We start from the raw sequence: 21,941 nt of genomic DNA on the forward strand, positions 1-21,941 counted from the left end.
CAATGCACGTGTGTGCTTTCTGCAGATGTATTTGTTGAATTCTACACAAGTGGTGCTGGTTTTACTGTCTTGGCGAGGGGGGAGGGGCAAGTTGTGTAGGCCCTGGAACAATTTTGATTACATTGGAAGCTGACAGTCTACCTTGACTTTGTTGTGTCCATTCTATAGTACCATCTTTAGACTTCCACATCCTCTCTTCTCTGGATGATGGCTGTTGCGTGCTCTCCCTCTCATCTGATGGACGGGATGGTATGGAAGACCGCTCCTCTGAATCCTCTTCACCAAAGAAAGAGTCACAATCTGGATCATCAACAGCATTGTCCTCGATCTCTGAAACCTCTTCTCCTATTTCACTGTCACAGTCCAGAATTTGTGATAAGTCTTCATTGATTGAAAATCTTTTGGAGCTCATTTTTGACTGTCTGTCAGAGATCTGCTGCTCTCGCACTGAGAAGGAGAAGCTTGGGAAACTCCTTTTCACCCAAACATAATTATAAAAGTGCAATCAGAACCAATCAAAGCTAAAAAATACGTCAAAGAGCCTTGTTTATTTTGGACCTGTGCAAATATCGATACACATGAAAGCCTCCAGGTCATTTGTATACAAAATCTGCACAGACATTCCACAACACAACACATCAGTGTGTCCACATTTTAAAGTTAGATTCATGACCCTAAATGAGGAAAAGTTATTTAATTTCACGGAGAAAAAGAGAGGTTAACTAGAATTTTAGACAACTCAAAAGTGGAAATGGGTAAAACTGACTCACAACATAACAGGAGGGTTAACCGCTTCAGCATACTACACTTTTGGTACTACTCTGACCCTGGCAACCCCAACCTGGCTTTCTCTCACCAGACACACACAACTTTCTCCACTGATACTACACATTCCTTCGTCTCCTCACTCCTATACACCGCAACATGACCATAAGGTTGGCACTTAAAACATCATAGTATTTCAGGAACAAAAAAGCTCTCACAGGAGGGTATTTAACACATCCTAACTTGACCTTGTCGGGCAAAGACTGCATCAAAACTTAGCAGGTTAGACTGTAGCTGTGTTCGAATAGTCATACTGACCACACTAACCATACTATTTGTGATGTGAATTGAGTATATAGTATGCTTATTGGTCATAGTATGGATATGGTTAATATGTCAAAAATCCCAGATGTCGTACTAAATTCGCCAAAATACAAAGTATACATGCACTGGACACTTTCCGTGGTTTTAGGGCCCATAATGCAATTCTTCAGAAAATTGGGGTGGCTTCACAACGTTTTCAGATTTGAAGAAAATGGCAGAAAATATGCAAATCCAACCAGTATGTCCAGGTCCAACGAGAGCGGATACAAATGCATTGCTTGAACTAATTATGACAAATGTTAAGCTAATGTTGAGCAATGTACAGTAATAAAGTAATGACTTTTCAAATAAGTTACATTTCACGTTATGTTGGCTGACAATTTGTTGGCTACGCTATCCTTACAAACCGCAAAGCATTACAGCAGTATGTACCAGTATATTAGCTAGTTACCTAACATTAGTTGGCTACTACCACATCGAACTTGCCAGGCAGTATATTAACTATCAGCTATCTAACTAACTACCCAACGTTTACTGACTTGATTATTCACATCATTCTTAGCTAAGCTGTTATACTTTTCAATTAACATTGTTAGCTCTGGCTATCTACTCCGATTTCAGAGCACTCTCACTCTGAATAACTAACTGATGAATGTACCAATGCTCACCACCCGTTGCATATGGCTGTTTGTCTGTAAAAAAAAACATAGTTAAATTGTTGCCAACAGCACAGTTACATTCACCAATGCCCTTGATAACATGAAAACAGCCTAACCACCTCTGCTAGGGCGAGTAAAATGGTCAGAGTGAGGTGTTCTCTCATCTGTGTCTGGAAGTAGCTAGGCAACGTTAGCCAGTTAGCTTTGGTGCTTGACTGCTGTTGAAAGCTCGGATCAACCCTACCCCTCGGCCAGAGCGTCTAGTGTGCATTCAGATGCTCCGAGAAACGTACAGTGCTCTGTATTTAAGAGCCCCCAGAGCGCACTCTGGCAGTCCAGATTGAATTTACAAACACACCCAAAATCATAAAATGTTTAGCTAGTCATTTGTTATGCTAACAAGCTAGCAAGAGGTTGCATAGCAACAGCATCAACTTTCGGTAGACAGGCAAAGCTCTAATACGCTCAACTGAAACGATACCATTCGTTTACAGAATACTAAAATGAACTAACAGTATGTAGTATATGGTCTGTTAGTATGGGTATTCGAACACAGTTACTGTCTTCTCCATTTCACCACGCTCTCCACCGAGTTTGCGTCGCACCAAACGGTGGGCGTCACAGTATGAATACAATTTATTCATGTAAATGTTTTCCTAGCTATTCATATTACCTGACGTGTAGGTTAACATTCATACACAAATTCAGCACCGCACTATCATCAATACAGTAGGAGTGAATAACAACAGTGATGATAATAATACCAGAAATTGAGTCATATATTTTAATTTCGAAAATATGAATATAAACAGTTTTAAGAATGTGTGTTCAGCTCACTATCAAGGTGAGTACATATAGCCAATTGTCTATTATCAACCGGAAGTGCATGGGCGAACTGCTACTACCATCAGTCTCTTGAAGAAAAGTTAATTAAGTTTTCACACCACAACTTTACTGTAGTCTACTCTCCGAACGCTGATATGGCTGCAATGAATAGCTGGTTGATTTCATGCATTGTTTTAGTTCATTTCACTTATTTGGGATCTTGTGATTCGGGCTCTGAAATAGGTAAGATACGTATTTTTACTTATTTATTAATAATTTTCTCCATTGTGTGCCCATGCAACGATCTACAGTTGTTTAGTTGTTTCAAGATATATGTTTTACAACATTTCTCCCGAATAGACTTCATGTGTCAAGAAGTTTGTGTGTAATTTGGATTTCGCAAATTCAATATCACCTGATTGCGCGTGATATCCCCACAATTAATAAACAGAAAACGGAGTTATGCTACGTTCACGTTTTAGTTCGGTTATGTTGTTGCAAATAATGTACCTTCATCATTGTTAATAGTTAATCATAAGTGTTATTGGGTTTGTGCACAGATGTGCATGTCGTACAATCGCATAGTCGGCGCGTGAGTTTGATAAAAAATGCACCTATAATAAAGCGTTCCTTGTATCGCATTTGCAGATTTGTCTAAAATAGCATACTATTCCTAATCTGATGAGTACTGTGGATTAGATAGTTAATTATAATGTAGGCTAATAATATAACTCAGTCACTTGAAAGCATGGCTGAGCGCGTAGACTTTGGGCCTATGCTAGATAAATGTATTATTTCTACGCACGGGTAAAATGTTGCCTTTTATAAACACATTTCATGCAATTCTGCTACACTGTTAAACCGACAAAAATGTTATTTTAGCCTACTCTGCTGACACTGACAAACAGATCAATTAAAAACGGCGTTATCTGATCCATATAATAGGCCCACGAGAAGGGGAGACACAAATACAATATGATGTTCATCTAACCTGGAGGAGGAAATGATTCTCTGAAAACAAACTGTCAAGTGGCACTGACCCAACAATGATCAAGAGTGAATATGTGCACTCACCAGGAATATGGCTGATGCTTTCTGCCGATGTCAATAACATAGGCTATATTGGTCACTCAATTAAGTTGAGCAGTTTTTTAAACTAAAAGACAGATTCGTCTTTACACATTTACAGCATAGTACTGTAACACCTGACTACAGCAACAAACTGTATTTCCAGAATTTACACTGCATTACTGGAAGCATGGTGGTTAGATTTATAGTGCAGGCATGTATTTGATTAAGGTATGTCAATAGCGATTTTGTAACTTGTATTTCACTGGCCTAAAGTACAATTACCGTATTTTGTAACAGTTTAATTAGAATACAATATTTTTTTATTTTCTATTACCATAATAAACTTTCAAGTTGCCCGCTTCACTTCAACAACATCCTCAGTAATGGTACCATAACATTCTTTCTGGCTATGACTGTGATATGTTCTTGTTTATCTTCTTTAGTTTAATGCTGTAAGTCACTCTGGATAAGAGCGTCTGCTAAATTACCAAAATGTAAATGTGAAAATTAGCACTTGCGTAGCACTCTGCTGGGTAGGTCTGATCATTTCGTTGCAGATTTGGATGAGGGCCTCTAGCGGGTCCTTTGTGGTGTTGGTTGGTTCTCGGCTGTTCACAGCTCTTGACATGCCTACCCACTGACTGCTTGGTGGCCCCCTGTATTGACTTGGAATGGGGGATGCTGAGAGTGGTGAAGACGGTTCGGAAGGTCTGGACTAAGGCTGGCTGGTTTGCGGTATCAGGAACAGGGTTGAGGCCAGGGTTCGCCGATCACCAGAACTAATTTACCCTTCATGATTCATTAGACCTACACTACGATCAGACCCGGCTGCAGAAAATGATCAGCTAGGTAGAAATCAGATTTTCAAAATTGTGGACGCTACTGTATAATGATATAAAATACAGGATATGCAACACATCTGCCACCAACAGGTTTCTGGTCAACAACCAATAAGCAAAGTTTACTGACAAATTACATCATGGTTTTCACTTTCAACACCGCAATCTGCACAGTTTGGTTGCTGGAATTATATTTTGGACAAACGTGCGCAGGTAGCCTACAGGAGAGTAACCTCATCAGCTTAAAAAATTGTGAATGGTTGTGTTTATGCCACACATAAAAGGTAATACATTTTAAAAAGTGAAATTACAAATATTTAGGCTATTGAAGTGTTATGGGTTCTAGGTGCTCAAGAAATAGCTGTTCGGATTGGAGAGGAGGCAGAGCATGCGTTAAGCTTTCCTGAATAACTGGGCCTGCTGGGAACATATTTGGTCCACAGGCGGCCGGTGACACCTTAATTGGGGAGGTTGGGCTAATAGTAATGGCTGGAACGGAGTCAATGGAATGGTATCGAACACATCAAATACATATTTTCCATGTGTTTGATACCATTCACCATCCAGCTTTGGATGATTTTATGTGTGGTATAATTGCTAGTTAGCATATTGCAGATCTGGAAAAACGATCCACCCACCACTTTTCCATTATGAATGGTGGCTAAAGGGCAGGATAGACAGTTAGACTGGTAGACTGTATTGACTTGACTGGCATAGTTAGCATGCGGAAAAACGTTGCGCATAAGCAGATAAGGATATTTGTCTAGGATGGAAGAAATTATACAGTAAAACCTGCAAAATGGTGAATGTAAACCTGGGAAAAAACACACTACTCTCCCTTGTGACCAATAAAAAAAAACACACAACCCTCCCCAACGCAAAAAAAAAATACATACATAAAAGTTAGACAACCGTCAACTATTTTGGACCACCTGCCTCCGAAATGGGGGGGGGGGTCATTCAAAACGCTGCAGCTCAAGAGACATGTATTAAAAAGTTGTACGTCATTGACGCATTTTTGTTGTTTGCATTGCTTTGCGTATCACCATATGTGTTTGAGATGATTTTACTGTAACACTGCATCCAAGTTTCTTGACATGGGCATTTCAATGAGCTGTCAGTCAAGGCAAGTTCATGAATATAAGCTCCCACTCAGCCTGTCTTTTCAAACTTCCTGATAGTTAGCCATGAGACCAAAATAACTCTCACATTTTTTGAATTTCTATCCTCCAAAAATATTTTAGTCACTGAAAAGGCTATTTTACATGGTCATCAGAAAGACTAGTTCGGGACCTTAAATTTAACACTGTTCCAGTGATTATACAAGTCCACATTTTCTGGAAAATGTGTTGTGTTCATTGAGCCCCTATAAGATTGGTCTTTAACAAGTGTCTGTTTGCATGCTCACCTTTTTATGGCACCTCACATTGTACAAGTTTGACAATAAATTTTTTATGATTTACACAAACGCACACATACAACAATTATTTGGCCTGTATATCACAACCATGACCTTAGAATATACAATATGCTTGAATGCTAATAAGCAGTGTTTGCTTTCTGCACTCTACAAAAAGGGTTTGCTTATAGAAGAATGTTGTCATTTGCTAATTGCATATCATTTGGGTGAATTAGAGGAAAAACAGTCATAGAGTATCGTAACCTTTTATAAATTCAACAGTAGTACCAACAGTGAAATGGATCCGCACTCTTAAAGGGATAGTGCGATATTTTGGCAATTAAGCCTTTTTATCTATTTACCCACAGGGGCGGCAGGTAGCCTAGTGGTTAGAGCATTGGACTAGTAACGAAAAGGTTGCAAGGTTGAATCCCTGAGCTGAAAAGGTACAAATCTGTCGTTCTGACCCTGAACAAGTCAGTTAACTCACTATTCCTAGGCTGTCATTGAAAATGAGAATTTGTTCTTAACTGACTTGCCTAGTTAAATAGAGATAAAAACAGTCAGATGAACTCATTGAAACGACCTAACTTCTTTCATACTGGACACAACAACATAAGAATGATATCCATGAATTCATCTGACTCTGGGTAAGTAGACAAAATCTCACACAATCCCTTTAAGGCCCCTTCAATTGTCTGGTGCGGGCGAAAAGCATAAACAATCTCACTCCCATTAATTTGAGGGGAAATTTAATTAGCTGTTCACTCAGTGTTTGATGTGGTTCGTTATGCTAAAACCCCAGGCCATATGCAAAGGGGAATTCCATAGCAGTTTGACTTAAGTAACGTCTACTGTAACTCTGTTGTAGTGTATTGTTGTGAGTTTGAGGTAGGCTACTCTTGTTAGATCACATATTTCCAGGAGATCTGTAAAAGAGCAACTTTTTGGGGTGGTTCTACCAGTGAAAATGTGTTAGGATTTCAACACTCAGTCAGTGTTCGGTCCCAATTTTCTATTTTTATGGGACAGCGTCCATTTCAATTGACCATAAATCTCACCTGCAGGCGATTTAAGCTGCAGCATGCTTCTTGGGTTTGTTTTGTCCGTAAGCCATCTGGTAAACTTTTCAGACCTGCTTATCTACACTCTTAGAAAAAAGGGTTCCAAAAGGGCTCTTTTGCAGAGAGATAGGGTTCAACCAAAAACCATTTTGATCTGAAGAACTCTTTTTGGGAGACAAGGGTTCTTGTAAGGTAAAGGGTTCTACTTAGAACCTTTAACATCCTAAACTTTTTTGGAAGAAAGGGATATTTGATGATTCTTTGGAAGGCAAGAAGGATTCTACATAGGACCATATACAGTTGAAGTCGGAAGTTTACATACACTTAGGTTGGAGTCATTATTTTTCAACCACTCCACAAATTTCTTGTTAACAAACTATAGTTTTGGCAAGTTGGTTAGGACATCAAACTTGGTGCATGACACAAGTAATTTTCCCAACAATTATTTACAGACAGATTATTTCACTTATAATTCACTGTATCACAATTCCAGTGGGTCAGAAGTGTACATACACTAAGTTGACTGTGCCTTTTAAACAGCTTGGAAAATTCCAGAAAATGTAATGGCTTTAGAAGCTTCTGATAGGCTAAGTGACATCATTTGAGTCAATTGGAGGTGTACCTGTGGATGTATTTCAAGGCCTACCTTCAAACTCAGTGCCTCATTGCTTGACATCAAGGGAAAATCAAAATAAATCAGCCAAGACCTCAGAAAAAAAATTGGTTCATCCTTGGGAGCAATTTTACCAAATGCCTGAAGGTACTACGTTCATTTGTACAAACAATAGTATGCGAGTATAAACACCATAGGACCACGCAGCCGACATACCGCTCACGAAGAAGACGCATTCTGTCTCCTAGAGATGAACATACTTTGGTGCGAAAAGTGCAAATCAATCCCAGAACAACAGCAAAGGACCTTGTGAAAATGTTGGAGGAAACAGGTACAAAGTATCTATATCCACAGTAAAATGAGTCCTATATCAACATAACCTGAAAGGCCTCTCAGCAATGTAGAAGCCACTGCTCCAAAACTACCATAAAAAAGCCAGACTACGGTTTGTAACTGCACATGGGGACAAAGATCACACTTTTTGGGGAAATGTTCTCTGGTCTGATGAAACAAAAACAGAACTGTTTGGCCATAATGACCATCGTTATGTTTGGAGGAAAAAGGGGGAGGCTTGCAAGCCGAAGAACACCATCCCAACCGTGAAGCACGAGGTTGGCAGCATCATGTTGTGGGGGTGCTTTGCTGCAGGAGGGACTGGTGCACTTTACAAAATTGATGGCATCACGAGACAGGAAAACTATGTGGATATATTGAAGCAACATCTCAAGACATCAGTCAGGAAGTTAAAGCTTGGTCGCAAATGGGTCTTCCAAATGGACAATGACCCCAAGCATACATCCAAAGTTGTGGCAAAATGGCTTAAGGACAACAAAGTCATGGTATTATAGAAAATTTGTGGGCAGAACTGAAAAAGCGTGTGCTAGCAAGGAGGCCTACAAACCTGACTCAGTTACACCAGCTCTGTCAGGAAGAATGGGCCAAAATTCACCCAACTTATTGTGGGAAGCTTGTGGAAGGCTACCCAAAATGTGTGACCCAAGTTAAAGAATTTAAAGGCAATGCTACCAAATACTAATTGAGTGTAGGTAATCTTCTGACCAACTGGGAATGTGATGAAAGAAATAAAAGCTGAAATAAATCACTCTACTATTATGCTCACATTTCACATTCTTAAAATAAAGTGGTGATCCTAACTGACCTAAGACAGGGAATTTTTACTTGGATTAAATGTCAGGAATTGTGAAAAACTGAGTTTAAATGTATTTGGCTAAGGTGTATGTAAACTTCTGATTCCAACTGTATAATATTTCTGAGTATGCTCTATTGCAGGGAGATTTTCAGAATTTGTTTTACTGTAATAGTGTTTTTGCGTGTACATTGATTGATTAATTAATTTTATGCTACAGAAAGATAAATAACATACCGTTTTTTTTAACAATACAATCTGGTAGTAATTTGATTTATTGGAACCGTTACTGAGATGGTTGTTTCAGTTTAGATGAGTGAGAGAGTTTCAGTATTCAATATTTCTTACCCTTGCAGTCATTTTAAATGCAAGTTGCAGCTGAGAAGTCCATTTTTGGGATATTCTAACTGGCTGGATTCCAATGGGAATTACACATCACTTTGCAAGCCAGCGTAATATGATTTGCAGGCCTGATTTGGCCTGTAAACCAGGAGTTTCCTATCACCACTGTGTTAGGGTGTAACTAGGTCTTCAAAGAAAGGCCTTATGAAGTATGTATTGTCATAAATAATTCAATGCAAAGGCTAATAAGGCTGGTGGAACTGTTCATAGATGGTCCTAGGAAGAACCTTTTAGATGATAAAATGGTTCTTGGTAGAAATCCACAGAGGGTTCTACCCAACACAAAAAAGGGTTCCCCTAAGGGACAAACTGAAGAACCCTGTATGGTTCTACAGAGCACCTTTTTTTCTAAGAGTGTACAGCAATCAATTTTCTGGCCTGCTGTCGATTGAAAATTGTACTTGTCTTCTCTGCCAGGCAGCTATGAAGGCAGCATATCTGCATCCTTCGCATACAAGCAATATGAACTGATCCAAACAGGGTTGTTATTGTCATGAATGTTTTACTAAAGCTGTTTTCAAAAATAGATTGGTGTTCGTAACGGCACATTGAAATATTAATGCAGCGGAACTTGGAGCTTGTCTGTTTGTGCATGTGGTTATATCATGAAATCTGTTGACTTGGCTCAGTACATTGAACATTGAGGTAATTTTTCTCCTTATACACATGAGACTGTTTCAGTACCCTCCCCCATGATTTAAAAAAAACTTACTGTTGCAATCGCATTCTTGCAAGTAGTAAAAAATAAAAATCCCCTGCACATGTTCTCGCCATTTATAAGCATTCATAAAACCATTTCAAACTGGAATGAGATGGTTATTAACAGAAGGTGTCATGGTCATGATGAGTATATTATATTGCGGTGGATTCATTTTGTGGTGAATAATTTCAACAGTTAAGTAATATGCTTTTGCAACCAGAATGATACAAATTGAGAAGACATCAGAATAGTAAACCTGTAGAGTGCAAGAAGGGTCTAGGTCTTAAACACCAGCTCTGGTACTATACGGAAAGTGAAAACATTTTACAGTTAAATCAATTCCACCACAGATACTATACAGTGCATTCGGAAAGTATTCAGACCCCTTGACTTTTCCCACATTTTGTTACGTTACAACCTTATTCTAAAATAGATTAAATACATTTTTTTCCTCAATCTACACACAATACCCCATAATGACAAAGCAAAAACAGGTTTGAATTTCTTATGGTGCAATTGTGTGTGTATGTATATATATAAATCAAATCAAATCAAATTGTATTTGTCACATACACATGGTTAGCAGATGTTAATGCGAGTGTAGCGAAATGCTTGTGCTTCTAGTTCCGACAATGCAGTAATAACCAACAAGTAATCTAACTAACAATTCCAAAACTACTGTCTTATACACAGTGTAAGGGGATAAAGAATATGTACATAAGGATATATGAATGAGTGATGATACAGAGCAGCATAGGCAAGATACAGTAGATGGTATCGAGTACAGTATATACATATGAGATGAGTATGTAAACAAAGCGGCATAGTTAAAGTGGCTAGTGATACATGTATTACATAAGGATGCAGTCGATGATATAGAGTACAGTATATACGTATGCATACGAGATGAATAATGTAGGGTAAGTAACATTATATAAGGTAGCATTGTTTAAAGTGGCTAGTGATATATTTACATCATTTCCCATCAATTCCCATTATTAAAGTGGCTGGAGTTGAGTCAGTGTCAGTGTAATGAAACCTGAGATCACCTGGGGTACCAATGTAAGAAATAACACGTAAAAAAAATAAAAAATACTGCATAGTTTCCTAGGAACAAGAAGCAAGGCGGCCATCGCTGTCGGCGCCAGAAGTGTGTCGGGGGCTTACAAACGAGGGCTTACATTGCCAACTTCCCTTACTTGGCTAAGTGTTTGGAACGATGGCCACGGGGAGTCCCCAAAGGGCATAAGGCGAGGGTAGGTTGTTTGAGATGCAGCCATGAGGAAACATTTAAGATTAGAATAACAATTATATTTCCGCGATTCCAACATTTCACCCAAGTGTTTTTATCTAAATCGCAAGTCAAATCGCAATTGCAACAATTGTTTAAAAAATAAGGCCTATTTTTTTTTTTTTTTTTTTTTTTTTTTTTTTTTTTTTTTTGCAGCCTGACGTGGCAGTGTGGAAATGATCTCAAATGAGTGTAGGAAATGCACATGGATGGAAATGCAGGAAATGATTTATGGTTGAAGTTGAATTGAACAGTAAAAAAGAATCAGACTGGAGAAAGACCTATTGGAATCACTTAGAGTGTATGTGTAGCCACCCTAGGGTCACGCACTATCATAAAGCAAATGTAAAACATAAAATACTGTAAAACACTGTCAAAACTTTGAGAAATACGGTAATATGGTATTTTGGCCATATCTCCAAGCCCTAATCTGGAGAAGCAATGCCTGCTCCTGGCCCATTCTTTCCATCAGCTTCTTACTAACTAGCTATCAGGCTATCCCTCACCCTCAATACAAAGTTGGTCAAGCAAAAAAAAAGGTTGTATCTCAAAAGGGCTTCCAATACTTTCCAGTATGTGATTAATAGCTTATAAAGTTCAATGCTGTCTTTTAAAATCATTAAGACATGGGTTTGTGTGTATTTTAGGAGTTAAACATTAACTGAACAAAGGGCCAAATTGCACTTTCTATAGCAGTTGCCAGGAGTAACAGACTGTATGGTGTCACTTAGAGCTTTGTGTTGAGCCATCTAATGCCCCCCTATGTGTCATTCCTCTTCCTATGAGTCAGTTCAGGCTGGTGCATGTCTGAGTTGATACTGATATATTAGTACTTGTACTGAATCTTTTGGGGGGAGTGTATGTAGGCTATTTGAGTCTGTTAGAGCTGATCAGGATTTCACTGAGCATTTGTTAGCGGATAGGATTATGTTCTTCCTGGCTGACTTACAAATGATTGCTGAAGTCGAATGCTTTATAGGGATGTGTGTCAGAAATCCATGGTATTTACATGATACTGGCTCCACGAGAGATGTGGCTTGAGTTACTGGAAAACTTGGAAACAAAAAGAGCAATGACCAAGCTGCTTTTAAGATGTGTATGTTTTCCTAGATCGACCTGATCTCCCACTGCACATTACTGACCAGTTGACATACTGCCCTCAAGCCTTTTCCAATACACATTTGCCTAATTAGGCCTATAGATTTTTGGCAACATCTTCACATTTTTCTGTAGTTAAAATGTCACCCTGTATAGAATAACAAGCCACGCTGTGAGAAGTTAACTCTCATGAAAACAGCAGATCCAGGTCAAGTGTTCTTCTGATGCTGGGATAGAGAGAGATCTGTTCAGACACATGCCTTTGAGGTATCCATGATACAATCAGCCTGACATTCTGCTAAGTGTATAGCCTGCAATACGTTTGAGATAAACGATCTGAACTCTCACGTAACGTGGTAGGGAAAGTCATAGCAAGATGTTGCGCAATGATATACTAAGTGCTCATACAGAACAACTGATATCGGAGAGTGTACAAAAGGTGTGGAAAAGAGGCCTGGTCGAACTAAGTCGGAACTTGCCTTTCACAAGAGATCTGAACAGAGTGAGCAATACGGGCTATTAGTTGTCCTCTATGTAACGTGCTTTTAATTTGTTTCCTTATGGGGTGGGAGTGGTAGAGGTCCAATGATGTACTCTGTGTTAGGGCAAGGGTAAGAATTGATAAAGGCCCAATGCAGCTGTTTGATCTCATAATGAAATCATTTCGGGGTAACAATTAAGTACCTTACTTACTCTGATGGTCAAAAAGGAACAAATAGCAATTTCTCAATAAATAATTTTTCTTGGACTGTCTGGGAGTTGTCTGAGTGTGGAAGAGAGCTAATTTGCAGTTATTGTTGGCGGAGAGGTTTTGAACTAATATAACGCTTGGTGACCTCACCAGGCAAGCCAAAACTCCATCCTACCAAAACAGACTGAAATTTCAGGCGGTCTTTTCAAACAGCTCTTACATGAAAAGGACATTATCGTAACTTACTTTGGCCAAGAAACACGAGCAATGGACATCTGTTCTCTGTGGAAATCTGTTCTTTGGTCTGGTTCCAACCGCTGTGTCTTTGTGAGAAGCAGAATAGGTGAATGGATGATCTCTGCAAGTTTGGTTCCCACCGTGAAGCATGGAGGATGTGTGATGGTGTGGGGTCCTTTGCTGGTGACACTGTCTGGGAATGATTTAAAATTCAAGGCACACTTAACCAGCATGGCTACCACAGCATTCTCCAGTGATACGCCATCCCATCTGGGTTGCACCTAGTGGGACTATCATTTGTTTTTCAACAGGACAATGACCCAACACACCTCCAGGCTGTGTAAGGGCTATTTGACCAAGAAGGAGAGTGATGGAGTGCTGCATCAGATGACCTGGCCTCCACAATCACCCAACCTCAACCCATTTGAGATGGTTTAGGATGAGTTGGACCGCAGAGTGAAGGAAAAGCAGCCAACAAGTGCTCAGCATATGTGGGAACTCCTTCAAGACTGTTGGAAAAGCATTCCAGGTGAAGCTGATTGAGAGAATGCCAAGAGTGCACAAAGCGTCATCAAGGCAAAGGCTGGCTACTTTGAAGAATCTAAAATATTAAACATTTTTTGATTAGTTTATCACTTTTTTTTTGTTGCTTCATGATTCCATATGTGTTAATTCATAATTTTATTTTCTTCACTATTATTCTACAATGTAGAAAATAGTAAAAAATAAAGAAAAACCCTTGAATAGGTAGGTGTGTCCAAACTTTTAAATATATATAATGCACAGAAAAATAAGGTTTTTGACTGCACTGGGCCTTTAAAGGATTTGCATTAAGAGGAGCTCTTTGAGTTCAACATTTATGTTAGTGACTTGGCATAGTCAACCTTTAGTTTCAGTCTGTTTCATAGGTCGTATAACTGATCCTGCTTTTATGCTTTTTTTCATCCCTCTCTCACTTCAGTAACAATGGAAGGCCTGGCCACTTGATAGTGGCTCTGGTTTTAAAGCTTCTCTCCTGATGCCAGAACCCATTTGGAACCTACACCTTTAGCCCTTCTGGTCACACTTACTGCTCTTTTGTGTCCCTCATTGCATTTGTCTCTCCACCATCGCCCCAGTAGTCCAAATGTGTTGATGAAGGAGACCATAGTCACAGAGAAGAAATTTACATCTATTGCTAGATTGTCTAGTTATTGGAGAATAGTCTAATCGGAAAAACATATTGTAGGTCATGATGAGGGTTTTCTGTTTCTTCAAAACAGAAAAGGAATCTGAATCTACCCTGAAAAAATACACTTTTCACCTGCTTAAGCATATCTTTCAATATTTAGCAACTGAAAGGGATGAGTAGTGGGTGAGGAATGTGCAGGGAAAGGGCATGCTATATTGTCATATTGGATTCTGCTAATCACCTCTGTGGGGACCTCAGTAACAGTAATTAGACTGACATTGTGATGGAGCGCAGAGGTACTCTTAAAGGTGTGGGTGTGTGGGTGCGTGTGTTTGCCATATTTTTTATATGGGAGCACGAAAAGGATGGAAGTACTTTAAATAATAATGACAATTCCATTTTGGTGTTCTGAAGCTGGGCAAATCGTACTCATTGTGGAATTCCATTCAGTTTCACAATGCGTATGTGTTATTATAGAAAAACAAGTATGTGCTCTAATCTTGGCGTTGTGTCGTGTTAATCCATGTAAGGAATAGTATTGAATGCAGTTCTGAGTTCCAAAGCAGTTCAGTTCACTGCTAACAAGATACTTTTAGTCATGTAGTGTATATGGACACCTGCTCGTCGAACATCTCATTCCAAAATAAAAGGCATTACAGTTGCATAGGCACTATCTTTGAAACTATAGGCTATTTTGCAAAACTCAACACACTAACCACAAATACTTAAACCAAACCAGCAAAACATTATACATCTCGTGCAAAAGCAAACAATTCTTGCAAACAACAAAACTCTTCACTCTTTAAAAAAATTAAAAATAGTGTTTTTGCGTCAATACAGTACACACAAACCATCATTTGAATAAGCACACGAAGCACCAACTACGCACTGATAGTATAAATGAAAAATACTTGTTTCTTTTGTTTTTTCTGTGTGCAGTGCATAGCAGTTTGCAATAAAAACACACATACACACAGGTGTCCAAATGTGTATAGTATGGATGTGTATTCTGAACATAACACACTATCAATACAAATAAGGGGGAAAAGTTATATATTTTGTTTCTCAAAATGTTGTAACACTCCTCAAACAACAAAAGCGCAGTAGAAGAAAACAAAAACATTTGTGCTAGAAAAAAAAGAACAGAAAACATTTAGACTACATCTCGCCTTTGTGGGTCTGGCCATAAGACTTCATCCACATCACATGCGATGTTGTCTTGAGCTAGGCAGCGTGGAAAGTATGGCCTGGAGTGCCGTATCCAGGCCTGGCATGACCCCTGATCCATGTCTCCACAAGCCTCCTCCATTGCCTGTGGAAGGGGTATGCGTTGGTGGGGCTGGCGATCATACACCTTCCAACACCATGCAGAGAAGAATTTGTCAATAGGATTCAAGAATGGAGAGTATGGGGGGAGATTGAGTGCGATGAAAAGTGGGTGACCTGTAAACCAATTGCGGACCACAGCAGCCCGGTGTAAACTAACATTGCCCCAGATGATAACGTACCTGGGCTGCTCTGGCCCCTGGTCATTAGGGATTAGTCTGTTGTCCAGAAATGTGTGCAGTGTTGTATGGGCCTAGGATTGCATGATGGTGAAGGACTCCGTTTTGACTAATAGCCGCACACATTGTTATCTTGCCACCATCTTGTCCTGGGACGTTGATGATAGCACGGTGTCCGATGATATTTCTGCCGCAGCCCCTTGTTTTTGCAAGGTTGAAACCTGCCTCGTCCACATATATTAGCTCATGATGCACTGCATCTGCTTCTAGCTCCATGACTCTCTGACAGAGACAAGACAACAATGTAGCACAGTACGAAAAGACAGGGATCAGTCAATATGAATGTAACACCATAGACTTGCAGATCCAGTACCAATGATAGGATAGTATAGCTTACCTGCACATATTCATATCTCGGTTGTTTTACACGGTCTGAGTTTCTTTCGAAAGGGAAACTACAGCTGCTTCATCCTAATTCTATTGTGTTTCAGTAGACGAGACAGTGCAACAGAGACTCACTCTGTTGACATTTTGGAATATGGTGTTATCTGCCATAATGTGGTCCTGCAGGTCTCTGAGTCTGATGCAGTTATTTTCAATGAACATATTTACAATGTGGGTCTCCTGCTCTGGGGTGAACAGTCAACCTCTTTCACCAGATACTGGTTTTCTTGCAGTTCTGTAAAAACATTTGAATGGTTTGAGTGATAGATTCTTCTCATTATGAAAGTACAGTACATATTACTGTACCAGTAAGACTTCAGAACTTATAGTTACTTACCGGTTCTCTTTTCGTAACATCCGGATGATACCTGCATCAGTATAGCTGCTCAGATTTGGTTGAACCTGTTGCTCAGCCTCCCTCATGCTCATCCCATGGTTGTCAAAATGGTCAACAACAGTCACTCTGATTTCATCAGTTAATTTGTTTCTGACTCCCCTTCCTCTTCCCCGTCTCCTTCTCCCATGTCCTACTTCACCTCTTCCTCCTCCTCTTACTTCTTTCTTCACTTCTTCACTTCCTCATCCTCCTCTAGTTCTCACTCTCTGTCCAGTATTGGCCTCCATTGTTGTCCAAACCAAATGTTTACCTGTGGCCTATTTATAGTGCTCAAGCTCTGATTTGTAAGTGAACTCATTACATGTGTCAATATGGAAAGGCAATTGGCGAAATAGTGTAGCAATGTAGAGACCAATGTTTACAGTTTTGCTAGAAGTGTGTAATTATTTTGCAAACTGAGTGTAAAGCAGTGAGTTGTGTTGACAGTTTTGCAAAAAGTGTGTTATAAAACATTGGAACATTGCTGTGGGGACTTGCTTCCATTCAGCCTCGAGCATTAGTTTTGAGAATGCATATATTTGTTCAAGACGGCTATCAATCGAAAAAGTAGAGCAGTCTTTTCAATCACAAGACATCTCCTCACATAAACCCTCAGCATTTAATGCTGGAGTCTGCATTGGCAGATTTAGCAAAAGCACACGCCCAGAAAAGTTTGTTGAGGATGAGAGAGACATCCGCAGGAGCTCAGCCATCCGCAAGAGACGCGTGCCATTATTATTATTTTCACGCTCTGAGACATTTTACAACATGACGTCACAATCACAACACAATCAGAACGATTGGGATCTATTTCACACTGGAAAGATTTTTACATGACACAGGCCAGTAAATTTCTTCCACACCAATCTCGACAAACCATTTCTGTATCGACCTCGATTTGTGCAGGGGGTATTGTCATGCAGAAACAGGAAAGGGCCTTCTCCAAACTGTTGCCACAAAGTTGGAAGCACAGAGTCGTCTAGAATGTCATTGTATGCTGTAGTGTTAAGATTTCCCTTCACTGGAACTAAGGGGCCTAGCCGAAGAATGAAAAACAGCCCCAGACCATTAATCTTCCTCCACCAAACTTTACAGCTGGCACTATGTATTCGGGCAGGTAGCGTTCTTCTGGCATCCGCCAAACACAGATTCATCCATCGGACTGCCAGATGGCGAAGTGTGATTGATCACTCCAGAGAACGCGTTTCCACTGCTCCAGAGTCCAATGGCGGCGAACTTTACCCCACTCCAGCCGACGCTTGGCATTGCGCTTGGTGATCTGAGGCTTGTGTGCGGCAGCTCTGCCAAAGAAACCCATTACATGAAGCTCCTGACGAACAGTTATTGTGCTGACGTTGCTTCCAGAGGCAGTTTGGAACTCGGTAGTGAGTGTTGCAACTGGGAACAGATGATTTTTACAGGCTACACGATTCAGTACTTGGTGGTACCGGTTGTGTGGCCTACCACATTGCGGCTGAGCGGTTGGTACTCCTAGCCATTTCCACTTCACAATAACAGCACTTACAGTTGACCGGGGCAGCTCTATAAAGGCAGAAGTTTGACAAACTAACTTGTTGGAAAGGTGGTTTCCTATGATGTTGCCACATTGAAAGGCATTGAGCTCTTCAGTAAGGCCATTCTACTGCCAATGTTTGTCAATAGAGATTACATGGCTGTGTGCTCGATTTTTATACACCTGTCAGCAACGGGTGTGGCTGAAATAGCCGAATCCACTAATTTGAAGGGGTGTCCACATACCTTTTGTATATACAGTTGAAGTCGGAAGTTTGCATACACCTTAGCCAAATAAAACAATTTAAAACAATTTAAACTCAGCTTTTCACAATTCCTGACATTTAATCCAAGTAAAAATTCCTTGTCTTAGGTCAGTTAGGATCACCACTTTATTTTAAGAATGTGAAATGTCAGAATAATAGTACAGTGATTTATTTCAGCTTTTATTTCTTTCATCACATTCCCAGTTGGTCAGAAGATTACCTACACTCAATTAGTATTTGGTAGCATTGCCTTTAAATTGTTTAACTTGGGTCAAACATTTTGGGTAGCCTTCCACAAGCTTCCCACAATAAGTTGGGTGAATTTTGGCCCATTCTTCCTGACAGAGCTGGTGTAACTGAGTCAGGTTTGTAGGCCTCCTTGCTAGCACACGCTTTTTCAGTTCTGCCCACAAATCTTCTATAGGATTGAGGTCAGTTTGTGATGGCCACTTCAATGCCATGACTTTGTTGTCCTTAAGCCATTTTGCCACAACTTTGGATGTATGCTTGGGGTCATTGTCCATTTGGAAGACCCATTTGCGACCAAGCTTTAACTTCCTGACTGATGTCTTGAGATGTTGCTTCAATATATCCACATAGTTTTTCTGTCTCGTGATGCCATCAATTTTGTAAAGTGCACCAGTCCCTCCTGCAGCAAAGCACCACCACAACATGATGCTGCCAACCTCGTGCTTCATGGTTGGGATGGTGTTCTTCGGCTTGCAAGCCTCTCCCTTTTTCCTCCAAACATAACGATGGTCATTATGGCCAGACAGTTCTATTTTTGTTTCATCAGACCAGAGGATATTTCTCCATAAAGTACAATCTTTGTCCCCATGTGCAGTTGCAAACCGTAGTCTGACTTTTTTTTATGGCGGTTTTGGAGCAGTGGCTTCTTCCTTGCTGAGCGGCCTTTCAGGTTATGTCGACATAGGACTCGTTTTACTGTGGATATAGACACTTTTGTAACTGTCTCCTCCAGCATTTCCAATGATATCAAGCAAAGAGGCACAGAGTTTGAAGGTAGACCTTGAAATACATCCACAGGTACACCTCCATTTGACTAAAATTATGTCAATTAGCCTATCAGAAGCTTCTAAAGCCATGACATCATTTTCTGGAATTTTCCAATCTGTTTAAAGGCACAGGCAATTTAGTGTATGTAAACTTCTGACCCACTGGAATTGTATTACAGTGAATTATAAGTGAAATAATCTGTCTGTAAACAATTGTTGGAAGAATTACTTGTGTCATGCGCAAAGTAGAAGTCCTACCTGACTTGCCAAAACTATAGTTTGTTCACAAGAAATTCGTGGAGTTGTTGAAAAATGAGTTTTAATGACTCCAACCTAAGTGTACGTAAACTTCTGACTTCAACTGTATATTGAATGTGGAGTCCCTTTTTTCTCATTTGTATTGTTTGAATGTTGATAACCTGCATTGCAGAAAACAAGTACATATTGATCTTACCATTTAATCAAGAGCGCACTTACAGTGTGGATCGGTCTAAGGGTGACATCAGACAAAGCTCTTTTTGGTTTCCTATCTATTCCATCGGTTCTACAGTAAAATCACATCCTCTTCAAGGATGGACTCGTTGGTTTGGCTGAAACCATTTTCGCATGGATACTGGATAGTGAATTGTATCTTTAAAATGCTCAGATATTTCAGGTGCATCTGACTTATATTTGCTTTTTACTTTAGATATCGCAGTCCAAAATCAGCACTATAACCTCATAGTAACCTCAAGTATACATTGGTTTACTTTAGAGACCGTAGCTGCACTTTTGGCTTGCTCTTTTACTTCAGGTGTCGCTTGTACACTTGTTTCAGCTTCTTGTAACTTTTACTTGTTGTAACTCAGGCTAAATAGCTGTGTCTATTTAGCACCTTTTTCTTAAGATCTTAAATTCAAAGGGTTTAATGTGTAGTAATAAAGAGGGTTTAAATCATTTAAGGGATGTCCTTGGATGTGCGAACAGAGCTATCCGCTAAAACTACTGTTACAATGTAGAGGTCCCACGATAGTCCCTCTCAGACTCACTTGGCAGATGGGAGACCTTTTTGAACAAACAAACACAAACAAGTACAAAGAGGTGATTACTCTGCTGATTGCTCAAGGTCTCCTGTGTGCATACAGTATTCGAGCTTTGTGTTCTCTTGTTTTGTGAAAACACAACTATAATCCCCATGACGATACCACCATGAAACCAATAATGATTTTCCCCACACACATATTCCAATTAAATAGTGTTATGAAAGGAAAGTGGTCAATTATATGTATACAGTATATAGATAATAAGTATGCTAACTATACCAAGCTTAAAGGTGCTACACATAGGGTATTTTAGAGTTTTTGCATTGTAATTTTAAAAAAAAGTTTAATCATTGTACCATATAAATCCTTGTGAAATATATTTTGAATAATAACAAATACAATTTTTACAGCATCAAACAGCTGTAAAAAAACAATAATGTTTTATTATTGAAAATATATTTCACAGCGATTTAAGATGGTACCATGATTCCCTACTCTCTTCAGCCTAGGTTGTGGGCTTTCTGCAAACAATGTGTCCACTCTGACAATGAGAACAGTAAAAGACTGTAACAATAATATATTGAATGCATTAACAGAAATGATGGTTACCAAATAAACATTGTAGATTAGAGATGATGGGAATGAAAGGTACTGCTGGTGATACTGGTGTGCCATCGCCGCGGCCTCTGCAATGGATTAGTACACTGAGACAGGCATCAATTAAGATGTGCCGTAAAAACATTTTTTTTTACATGCAACTGCTCGACTAAAAAAATATTTGGTCGGCCAAACACTCGACCAGTCGACTAAATGGGTTCAGCCCTAGCCCATACAAATGCATTGAACAACAAATAGCCCCCCCCCCCTTAAAAAACTAAAGGAAGTTTATTCTGAAGTGTCTGTCCTATATCTGAGAGATATTAAAAAGATCAGGAAGCATTTTTAGATTTGTTTCATGTATTTAACCCTTAATTTTTGTCTCTAAACACTCTCCATATATACTTCATTCATTTTTTTCAACTGTTACTCGGGCACCTTCAGTCGAGTCTTGTGAGGCCTATGGGCATCCTAGAGCAAAACAACTGACATGTACATGTTCTTGAGAGTCTCACCATATTAGTGTTTAACCAAAACTCTTCGGAAAGAAGTTGCCAGATTGGCTGTACCAACTTCCGATGAGCCCCAAGTCGCACACAATACAAATAGTCCCGGAACCATTTGGTTACCTGTTCAGGAGTCTTATGGCTTGAGGGTAAAAACTGTTGAGAAGCCTTTTTGTCCTAGACTTTGCACTCTGGTACCGCTTGCCATGTGGTAGTAGAGAGAACAGTCTATCACTGGGGTGGCAGGGGTCTATGACATTTTTAGGGCCTTCCTCTGACACCACCTGGTGTAGAGGTCCTGGATGGCAGGCAGCTTAGCCCCAGTGATGTGCTGGACTGTACTCACGACCCTCTGTAGTGCCTTGCGCTCAGAGGCCAAGCAGTTGCTGTACCAGGCAGTG

At 39.8% G+C, this 21,941-nt stretch overlaps 1 protein-coding gene across 3 annotated transcripts in view; it reads left to right on the forward strand.

The window, feature by feature from the left end:
* The first annotated feature begins 2,447 nt into the window (after positions 1 to 2,447).
* LOC112225305 (tissue factor pathway inhibitor) overlaps positions 2,448 to 21,941 on the forward strand; it is a 35,088-nt gene continuing 15,594 nt past the window's right edge. The window contains exon 1 of one of the 3 annotated variants that reach the window (XM_024389124.2): positions 2,448 to 2,816. In XM_024389124.2, the coding sequence (XP_024244892.1) occupies positions 2,729 to 2,816 (88 nt within the window). In that variant the 5' untranslated portion in view covers positions 2,448 to 2,728. The remainder of the gene's footprint in view (positions 2,817 to 21,941) is intronic. The other 2 variants (XM_024389123.2, XM_024389125.2) reach the window with 2 other exon arrangements.

This window comes from Oncorhynchus tshawytscha, linkage group LG26 (genome assembly GCF_018296145.1).
Source record: "Oncorhynchus tshawytscha isolate Ot180627B linkage group LG26, Otsh_v2.0, whole genome shotgun sequence".
Lineage (NCBI taxonomy): Eukaryota > Metazoa > Chordata > Actinopteri > Salmoniformes > Salmonidae > Oncorhynchus > Oncorhynchus tshawytscha.